Below are 10,967 nucleotides of genomic sequence, written 5' to 3' on the forward strand. Positions count from 1 at the left end.
GGATTACAAAGTATAAACACGGACGCAGGGGAGGAGTCCTGGGGGCCTGCCGGGCAAGTGCAGCACGGCGCCCCACGTGTGTGCGTGGATGGACAGAGGCAGCACCGGGAGGGGCCCGGACGCAAATGGCCCTCAGTGACAGCGGCCCTCACGTCACCATCCGGCTGCAGCCGGCAAGGCCCCAAAGCCAAGCCACAGACACCCAGAAACCATGGCCCCCGGCTCTCAGCCCAGCGCGAAGCTATTTGTGTCCTCATGAGAAAAAACCACCCCGCTCCGTAGAGGGTTCTAGAAGCATGCTAACAAGTCATCTTAAAAACGGAAAGCATGCCCTGCCCCCATGTAGACAGTGCTGGTCTTCTAGCTGACCACGGCGCCCATTCCTTCTCTGAGACCCGTGTCGTGTGCATTTACCTCCCACAAGTCAGACCGTGAGGACACTCAGGCCCTCGGGTCACCCCCTCCGGTCCCCACTCCAGACATGCACACCTCGTGACACAAGTTCGGAGGGAGGGAGCGTCCATGCTGTGAAACCCTGGGAGCTTCTGGCCCTGGCCCTCCCTCCCTTTGTCACACATGGGCACACAGGTGCACACGCAGGGACAGCCCATCGTGATGCGCCCAGTCTCTGCCATCAAAGGCACACGCACCTGGCATTGTACACTGCGCATCGGGACACTCGAATTTGATGGCAGCTGTGCTAGGCTCTGGAGAGGCGCCAGTGGGCGATAAAATGCTACAAACTGGTTCTCAGCCTGGGCTGCTGCACTTGGCGGGGGAAGGGGCAGGGGCCTAAAGGGACGTCCAGAGGCAGGGCCACCTGCCAGACGGCATCCCAATCCGTGGAGGCGGCCCAAGCATGAGGGTGAGCCAGGCCTGGGTCACAGCTGGCGGCGCGGGGCAGGGGTCCGGCCAGCCTCTGCAGGACCCCCCCTCCCTCTGGGCACGGATGCTCTGCTCTGAGTCAGTGCTCCTCCAGGCCCATCCTACGCCTGTGCCCTCCCTCAAGTGCACCTGCTCCTTTTATTATGATCACAGGGAACACCAAACCTCCTGTCTGCAGAGGAACACGGCGCATTTCACTTACTCCAGACCAGTTTTACTGCCCTCCCCAGGTCAGCCGCTGCTCACGCTTTGGGGCCTTTGCCTCCAGAACACTCAGCGTATTTGCACGTGTGCGTGCACACACACATGCAGGCAGACAGACTTGTGTGTACGTGCAGTAAATAACATAGCCTCTATTGGTACATTACAAACCAGCTGTAAAAAATATTACATCCTGCTTTTTCACCAGCGATAACTTGGACATCTTTCTATTTTGGTCTTCAGAGGTTCCAAATTTAAAAAAATTTTTAATGTTAATTTTGAAAGAGACACACAGAGTACAAGAAGGGGAGAGGAAGATAGAGAGGGGAGACAGAGAATCTGAAGCAGGCTCCAGGCTCCAACCAGGGCTCAAACAAGAATCCACATTTTTAAAAAGACCACCACAGGGCATTACGATACTGGACAGACCACCATTTAGTCCGCCTGCCCCCTTCCTGACACATATTTCTTTTTTCCTTTCCTTTTTTTTTTTTTTTTTTGCTATTACAAAATGAACTGTTGCAACGAATTACTGTACATACAATTGCTTCACTTCTGTCGATTTATATGTGTAATAAGTTCCTAAAAGTGAAACTCCTGAGTCAAAGCACATGCATGTTTTAAATTTCAGAAGACACGGCCCGGCCGCCCTGCCAGCACCCCCCGGGGCCCGTGTCCCGTCGCCCCACAACCTCCATCAGTGCTGCGTGCAGACAAGCACTTCTGGCTCCTTGGCTTTCTTACCTGCTTGTTCGCTCCCCTGACGGACGTCTCTACGGGCCGCGCTCTCCTCCTCGGGGACTGGGGGGGACCCGCTGTGTCTCAAGGCTGTCGTCCCTACATCTCGGGGAGTGTGGATCTATGTCACAGGGCTTTTTCTTGCCACTTACTTTTATATTTTTTCAAACCTACAGGGACTTGCTTAAAATTTTAGGAAATCATACTCATTCATCTTTTTCTTGGTTTCATATTTTCTATCCTATTTCACACCATAATTATTTAAAAACTCAGCTCGGTTTTTCTTTTAGTACTTCTATGATCTCGCTTTTACATATATATTTTTTTGAGAGAGAGAGAGAGAGAGAGAGAGGGAGGGAGGGAGGAAGGGAGGGAGGGGGAGGGAGAGAGAGAATATGAATCTGAAGCAGGCTCTAGGCTCCAGGTTGTCAGCATGGAGCTTAATGTGGGGCTTGAACCCACAAACTGCGAGATCATGACCTGAGCTGAAGTCAGATGCTTAACCGGCTGGGCCATCCTGACGCCCCTCTTACTGTTATATTTTTATTCTTTGCTCAACCTGGAACTTACTTTGGTATAAAAAGTAAAGCTCTCCCAAGAACACTGGTGCCCCGTGCTCCCTTCCTGGATGGGAGACGTGCGCGTGCCTCCCCCCGATGTTCCACCTGTAATTTGGGCTGGATTCCCCACTGCCCCTGCCCCTGCCACCCTGCGGCTCCTGTCGCCCCTCACCACCCCTGTTCTGCACTGTGTCCCTAAGGGTTTTTAAAAAAATTTTTCTTTCCAAACCTCAAGGTGGAAGAAAAAAGATAACGTAAGCCTTTCAACTTGATTAGCTTCGTTTGGTGCCTATGGACACAATGTTCTGGAAGCATCCGTCTGCAATGCTCACCTCAGGTGGCCCCCATGCCTCTCAGAGGCCAGACCCAGAGGGTCCCCTTGGGCTCTTCACCCCTGCGTACAAGGCCACCGTGAGGAGGGGCCAGACTTCACCTCGGCCCCCATGACGACTGACCCGTCAGGTCCCCCAGATTCCTCTGCTGGGGTTCTAAGCCCCTAGCACCCCAGGATGAGGCTGTATTTGGAAACAGTTTGCACACAGGTGATTACGTTCGCATGAAGACATCCTGGAGGGCCCTAATCCAGCACAACTCGAGTCCTCGTAAAAAGGGGAAATGAAGACACAGACACCCGCCCAGAGGGAAGGGGCGAGGACACAGGGAGACGATGCGAGAACCAGTCCGAGGACAGCCCGCCCTGCAGGCACCTGGAGCTCCGGCCTCCGCCCCCACCTCGTCTTGGCTACTCCGTTCCGGCAACCCCAGCAAACGAATGCCACTCCTCTCTCGATGGACAACGACATGGTTTCCAGAATCTTCTTAGAGCAGATAAGCTAGAAGGACTGACTGGCGGCTGCGTCTCTGCAGAGACCGGGGCTCCCTCGCGGGCTCCCTGCCTGACGCACTGCCTCCTTTCCAGGACACACGCCCTCCTGGCAGACGACTGTGTCACAAACCCGGCCACAATCGGACACGACGGGGCCGGAAAAGTCCTTTCTGCCCTGCTCTGTTCCATCCATCAGGACACCTGGCACTCCCCCTCCCAGTCTCGGGGCAGGAGAGCACACAGAGAGGGGGAGTCTTTCCCCTGTGGGGCTGCCGAGGTGTGGGTAGCGTTGGTGTGCCCCTTCAAACCGACTTGCACGTGGCTCCGGTTCACTCTGACGGTGAACTTGGAAGGGAGCTGACCGCGTGTTGAAAAGACACAAAATGTAAAAGCGTCAGATGTTTGCATATTAACCTCTCACTGATTCAGGTCCAATTTCTATTGCATGGGCTCAATTTCCCAACACAAAGCTATAAAGATAGAAACAGGGGCGCCTGGGTGGCTCAGTTGGTTGAGTGTCTGACTTCGGCTCAGGTCATGATCTCACTGTTGTGGGTTCGAACCCCGCATTGGGCTCTGTGCTGACAGCTCGGAGCCTGGAGTCTGCTTCAGATTCTGTGTCTCCCTCTCTCTCTCTGCCCCTCCCCTGCTCATGCTCTGTTTCTCTCTCGAAAATAAATATACATTAAAAATAATTTTAAAGATAGAAACAACATGGCCCCCTGAGCTCATGCTCTCCTTCTGCCTCTTGGGATTCCTCATGTTCTTGGCAGGACCCTACACCCCTGCTATGCGTGACGGCAGACCCCTGATAAAAGCAGCAGGTGACAATCATGGTCCTGGAGTCACAACACACATGTTCGAGGCTCTGAAATCCAGCAACTCCCCTGAACGGCCAGACAAGTCACGTCACCTCCGCAGGTCAATCCGATGGCCCCCAAGGTCCCTTCCCCTTTCACACCCTGTGCATCCTTAAATGTGCTTCTGAGAAAGTTACGCTCCGGGAAGGGCCACGTCCCAGTAATCAGCATGGACGCCACGGTGCGGCCCTCTGCTGGGACACACTCCCTGCCTGAGCTCGGGGGGGGCCTGACCCAGCTCCCAGGGCGGCGGGCGGCACCGAAGGAGCCCCCGGCCCCTCATCCCGCCCTGCCCTGGCCAGCTCCTCTCCTCCTCCTCCTCCTTGCTGTCACGTCCTCCCCCAGCTATGACCATCAGCTGATTGAGGTTGCTAAAAAAAAAAAAAAAAAAAAGAAAGAAAGAAAAAGGAAGTGGTCGAGTTCCTCTTTGAGCGTATGTGGCAGCCATAAGGGCGGAGAAAGGAAAGAAACAGCATTAAAATAGGCGCACCGACTATGAGTCCATAACCACGAGCAGAGGAGGCCGCTGCTGGCAGATCACAAGCCACGGCCATCGCCAAGAGACAGCGAGATGGGCTCAGCCTGAACACGGAAACCACAGTCCACATGCAGGCTGGGAGCTGGGACAGGGCCCAAGGGCGGGGCGCCCCGGGGTGCCAGCCCACCCCCGCCAGCCCCCTTCCCCGCTCAGCAGTCTCTCTGCGCAAAGACATGCATTTGGAGAGGCGGGGCATGGCCACATCCGAGAAGGACAGAGCGCCCCGGCGACCCCCGCACTGGGTCCTGCCTCCCCCTGCCCCGTGCACACCTCACCCCTCCTATCTCATGGGGGACAGGCCAGGAAAGAGCCACAGAACAAACGCAGGCTCAGAAGACGAACTCCTGGGGCACTCTGGGAAAACCAGGCACAGTAGGAAACCTCGCCCCACATAAAGGAAAGGCCCCAAGTGAGCCAACAAGGAAGCCGAAGCCAAAGGAAGACAGAGGCCCTGGGGCCAGACGAGAACGTCCACACAGGAACCCGTGAGAAACCGTGCAAAAGCCAAAGGTATCATTAAAAAATACATAAAGGGTTAACTGTATTCCTTGGAAACGAACCACAGCTTGCTGAAATAGAACAGTTTCCATAGACAGGGTTGATAACAGGGTGGACAGGGCTAAGACCTTTCTCGAGCCACTGGATGGTTTGTGAAACACAATTCAAAGGGCAAAAGAGGGGAAAAAAACGAAAGGAAAAAGGCATTCACTGCAGCTTTGTTTGCAATAGCAAAAACGCGGTGGCCAGTCAGCTGGGTTGGTTATAATGCCAAAAATGAGGGGGGAAAACCCTAAATGTCTATCGGTAAATGATCATCTTTTTGAATCTGTGGACTAAAACAGTGATCACTGCTGGGAAGTGATCACTCGCTCCTGGGCATGGTGTTGACTAAAGTAAGAAAGTTGCAGAACAGCACCGGTGCTAAGAACCACACACGGGCGCAGAGGACCGAAAGCTAGCAGCCAACACACCACGCAGCCCTCCCACAGAGGGCGCTGGGCACGCCCCCTCTGAACGCCTGCTCTTCCTCCTCCCTGACGCACAGGTACTGGTGCACGTTCTGCATTTACCACCTTAAAAACCGCTAGAAGGTTCTCTCAACGTGGAGGTCAGAGAAACTAACTTCAGAAATAGTATTCGGGCCTCCGCCTGGGCGGCTCAGTCGGTTAAGCATCAGACTCTTGGTTTCGGCTCAGGTCATGATCCCAGGACGGTGGGATCGAGCCCCCACACTGGGTTCCAGGCCGAGCGTGGAGCCTGTATGGGATTCTCTCTCCCTCTCTGCTTCTCCCCTGCTCTCTCTCTCACTCTCTCTCAAATAAAAAAGTAAATTACTAAAGAAACCATGCTTATCCACCCGTGACCCGTTGGGGGCAGTCTGCACCCCGGACTGCGGGGACACATTCCCAGAGCCACCCTCGTGGGACAGGCGGTGGCGGTAAGTCAGTCCCAGCTGCACGCCGGGTGTGGGGACGACCCACGTGGCCCCGTGGTGCATCACGGTGAGCCCCCTTCCCCCGCCTGGATCATTTCATTCACAGAGACCAAAACAATAGCTTAGAAACAATGAGACTTGAACGGAGAGGAAGTTCGGACCCCTACCTACCTTCAACCACTGCTGATAAAATACTCAGTGGATGTGACTCTGAGGCATTAGAGCCAAGCGTTCTGAGCGCTTGGGGTGCAAACAGCCCCCGCAGTCCGCCTCCACCCAGGCAAAGCCTGAGGGTCTTGCAGAGAGGAGGCGGCCAATCAGTTCACAAAGGGGACTCCAGGAGCCCCGATCCCCCAGCTGCCCCGGGAACCAGCCATCCCACGGCCGGGGGCTCCCCGCACACGCCCCTGCCCCACGGCGCCACGCCCACAACAGCCACCTGTCTGCCCAGCTGGGTCCCGTCCAACACCGCAGGGCCCGGGCCACAGAAGCTCTCCTGCGGGGGCCACGTAAAGTCACACGGCACCTGCTTCGGGACCAAGGGACCCGGCCAGGCATCTGGAAAAAACTGCCGTGGGCTCCCCATTCCGAAGAAAATACACATTCCCACCAACCGGACGGTGAGACACCAGGGTCAGGGCAAATACAGAGGGGCTGTGGGGACTGACTTAAAATGTGGACGCCAACGGTTACACTGGAGTTGTTAGTATTCAGTCAGCCACCTTCCCACGGCAGGTTTCTAAGACGCCTGTCACGGGGCTGAGGAGACACCGTCAGACTCTAGCGAGAGCAAGAAGGCTCCCTTCTCAGAGCAGGAAGTTGGCAGACGCTGTCTAAAACTGATACATCAAAAACAAGAACAAATGAGCCTACTGTCAGAAATACAGTGGAAAATTCTAGAAGGAATGGCTAAAAAGACTAGAAGGAATTGCTTTGGGGCACACCACTAGAGGGTGGGAATGTATGGCTATAAATTAGAATTTAATAAAAACCAAACTCAACTCCCGTCACGCCTAAACATTTCCCTGACAAGTGGGCAGAAACAGAAATTATCAGACTACCAGGACAGAATGAGGACTTCCCTGTTATGACAAAGAGCTATTGGTGGACAGCAAAGGTCACACATTGGACATTTGGATGCTCTCTGTAGCCCACACAGAGCATAGATAAACAAGCCAATATCTAAGTGGTGGCTTTTCCTAAAACTAGGCTCTGGGCCCTCGGCCATCCTTCCCCGCCTGGCCCACTGACTGTCCTGAGCACGCCTGGGCCTCCCTTGCCCTGACACCAGCCTGTGGCCCTGCTGCTGGCTCAGCCCGAGTCAGATCAAGCATCTCACATCCAGTGGGCCAGGCCAGGCCCCAGGCCCCCTCCAGAGCGGTGGTGCCTTCTCTGCTTCAGGAGCCAGGGCCCCAGTGTCACAACAAGGACCCCAGGACACTGGATGCTGCTTGACCGGACACCATCCGTCAGAGAAGCTGCCGGTCCACCCTCCTTAGTCATCGGGGCGTCACCGATATTCACTCAATACTTACTTCCTCCTCCTACCATCAGCCCTTGGCAACCTCCAAAAACCATTTCTGGTGGTTTCCAGAAATGGAAGACTCAAGAGAGAGTCATTTTTGATTTGTTAAACCCATGTTTAAAACGCTAAATTAGTCCTTTTTTCTATTGGTGTCTTTGGCCTTGGCTAAATGTGACTGTGCTTAAGATTCCAATCCAACCACCTTTCAAGATTCATCAGGCAACACTCACATAAGAAATGGTCAAAGGCAAACAATTTTCCAATGGACGCAAGTGAACGTTTTGTCACGCAAAACTGCTCGGAGAATGTGACCCCTGCTAGCAGACCATCCAAATGAATGGACACGTTTTCCCTTTAATATTTGCTCGGTCTCATTCTGTACACATCTTTCCACAGTGCCTCAGTCAAAAACAAGACAAAACAAAAATCTGTTTTTCCAAGCGACAAAGAACTTGAGATGATCTCAAGTCGCAGGAGGAAAACAAAGTTCAGTGCATGAGCATTTAAAAAAAATAATAATTCTCGGGGGGGCCTGGGCGTCTCAGTCGTGAAGTGTCAGACTTCAGCTCAGGTCATGATCTCATCTTGTGTGGGTTCGAGCCCCGCATCGGGCTCTGGGCTGACAGCTTGGAGCCTGGAGCCTGCTTTGGATTCTGTGTTTCCCTCTCTCTCTGTCCCTCCCCCACTCATGCTCCGTGTCTCTCTCAAAAATAAACATTAAAAAAGATTCTCCCTCAAGGACCTAAACACCTAATTTTTCTCCACTCATTTACACCGACACTGATCCAGAAATCCAGGAGAAAAATGTCAAAACTTGCAACCGGGGGAGGGGGCTGGGGAGAGGAGGTGAGGTAAGGGGGCTGTTGGAAAAAAAAATCTATACAATGACAAGCTGAGAAAGCAAAAATTAGCTTGGATGGTAAAAGTGCCATGCCATCCCTCAGGCACAGATAAGGGACGGAGAGCCAGGCAGCTGTGACGAGAACAGGAAACGCACTTCAGCAGCGCGGTGGCCATGCTCTCCGCGTCCCCGATCTAAGAGCCTCGGCCGTCAGAACTCACTGTGGGGAGAGCCCGTGCGTCCGTGAGGCTGAAACGTCCTAAACTCGCTTGGATCTACACTGCGAGCGCCATCATCGCGATTTCCGTTCAGTCTTGCTATTTCAGACGTCCCGAGAAGGGGAAACTGCTCGTTTAATTTCAGAGATGTGAGTTACTGGGCAGGAGAAATTCCAATTTATTTTCAAAATTAAACAGCAGCACCAAGGAGTCGAACGCAAAAAAGCTCTGACAAATAAGGTTTTGAGGTATAGGGAGCCTCATGCGGTGACAGCATCTGCCCTGAACGGACACATGGCTATTTACAGTCTGTTTATTCCACTGGGGCACAGAGGAGTCACACCGGAGGTGCAGACATCCCAACGGGCAGCACTGCGATCTGTCACCCCAGCCTCGGCCCTGACCCGCGGCGTCCTGGCGCACACGGCCTTGCTAAGGTCCGAGAAATGCTTTCTTCAGTGGTGACTTTGAGATTCTAAATTTGAATTCTAAATTGTGGAAAATCCAGGATTCCAAAACATCCCTTAGCACAAGGATTTTGGAAAATAATCATGGACACACTAAGCGCTGCATGAGTGATACCCTGCTAAGAAGTCTTTGATTTACAAACTGAGAAATTGGCGGCACTTGGGGGCTCGGTCAGTTAAGTGTCTGACTCCTGATTTCAGCTCAGGTTATAATCTCGCAGTTTGTGAGTGTGAGCCCCACACTGGACGTCGCACTGAGTGGGGGGCCTGCTGGAAATTCTCATTCTTGGTCTCTGTCTCTGCCCCGCCTCTGCTCGTGTTCTCTCTTTCTCAAAATAAATAAACATTTTTTTAAAAAGTAGAGAAATCAGGGGCACCTCAGTGGCTCAGTCAGTTAAGCGTCCAACTTCAGCTCAGGTCACGATCTCACAGTTCGTGAGTTCAAGCCCTGCATTGGGCTCTGGGCTGACAGCTCGGAGCCTGGAGCCTGGAGCCTGTTTCGGATTCTGTGTCTCCCTCCCTATGTGCTCCTACCTGCTCATGCTCTGTCTCTCTCTCTCAAATATAAATAAAAACATTAAAAAAAATAAATAAAAAAGCAGAGAAATCAGACCTGCACTTAGATTATTGAATATGAGCCTAAAGAAGTGAGTTGTCTCTGAGACAAAGATCTAGCAATAAAATTATATTTCCGTCCATTTCATCCTTGAGGAAAGGAAAAGACCGAAAACACACACCTCATCACTTATTCTAGCTTCAAACATTAAAAACTTCCTAGTTATTAGGACTATTTATAAAATCCTCCATGAGGAAGCACACCACAGAGAGAATACAAATCAATTTCTACCTTACTGCAACATTTCTCTAAACATCCAAAGTATGGTGTAGACAGAACACAATGATAAAATAATTTTAACAGGCCAGATTTCTCATTTAAAACACCTAATAACTCTACGAGTGTGAGCTGAAGTCGGAAGCTTAACCCACTGGGCCACCCAGGCACCCCGTAACTCTACAAGTTTTTAAACGTTTGAGCTCAAAGACAAATATATTCGTGCATATTATGCAGTTTGGGGGGGTAGGGGTGGGGTGCGAGGGCACATCAATGAATTGAGTTGCATTTTATTGAAACACTGCCTGTGTAGCAGCAATAGATCTGTTCTTACTAAAACAAAGACTTCAGACACTAGAACCATTTCCATTTCTTCCAGGAACTCCGAAACCTCACAAGATAAACTCTTTTTCCCTAGAAGATTCTAGGGTATCCCCCACACTTCCAGGGTGTAAGGAAGCGAATGGCAAGCTAACTTCTAGTCAGAAAGATAACTTGCACCACTTTGCAACGTAAAAAGGTTCAAACTCACTTCTCCAATGACAGTCTTTCTAGTTCTCGAACATTCGAATACACCAAAAACTGAATCAGCTTTGCAGTTACGGGGTTGAAGGTTTTGGAGCCATAATGCCCAGACAACATTTAACTCAAACTTACGCTGTCCTGCAGGGAACTTCCTTTCTTTCTCCAAGTCACCCACTGGCGAAGGAAGCTAGTTCACCACGAAAATGTGTTAAAAGTCGCAATCTTGCCGAATTTCCGCGGTGGCTCAGAAAGTTGCAGGCTTTGACGAAACTGCTCTTTCTTTCGGGAGGAAAAGCCGCCGACGCAGTAAGCGCTACGCGGGCATATGAGCATCTGCACACGAGTCCCTCCGATAAACACGGTGGAATTTTCCAGGGGCTTCCGCAGGGCCGCGCCGGGCCGGCGCCCCGGGCTCAAGGGGAAAGCTGGCGGCACCCCCGTCTGAACTCGGAAGACGCAGGCTGCCCCTCGTTCCCCAAAGGCCGAGGGCCCTGCGCGCACCTGCCCTGCCGGGTG

The 10,967-nt window shown here is 52.5% G+C and overlaps 2 protein-coding genes across 8 annotated transcripts in view; both read right to left on the reverse strand.

Annotated features, from left to right (window-relative positions):
* The window catches only part of SYK (spleen associated tyrosine kinase), a 73,352-nt gene extending 62,391 nt beyond the window's left edge, over window positions 1-10,961 (reverse strand). For all 7 annotated transcript variants that reach the window (XR_003902093.1, XR_003902094.1, XM_029920906.1 and 4 more), the window contains exon 1: window positions 10,584-10,961. The gene's annotated coding sequence lies outside the window, so the exon portion shown is untranslated. The remainder of the gene's footprint in view (window positions 1-10,583) is intronic.
* Window positions 1-10,967, reverse strand: part of LOC115275983 — a 19,410-nt gene that overhangs the window by 8,181 nt on the left and 262 nt on the right. The window contains exons 2-3 of the mRNA XM_029919694.1: window positions 10,769-10,957; window positions 7,383-7,537 (exon numbers count right to left, since the gene is read on the reverse strand). Of these exons, the coding sequence (XP_029775554.1) occupies window positions 7,383-7,537; window positions 10,769-10,957 (344 nt within the window). The remainder of the gene's footprint in view (window positions 1-7,382; window positions 7,538-10,768; window positions 10,958-10,967) is intronic.

This window comes from Suricata suricatta, chromosome 13, assembly GCF_006229205.1.
Source record: "Suricata suricatta isolate VVHF042 chromosome 13, meerkat_22Aug2017_6uvM2_HiC, whole genome shotgun sequence".
Lineage (NCBI taxonomy): Eukaryota > Metazoa > Chordata > Mammalia > Carnivora > Herpestidae > Suricata > Suricata suricatta.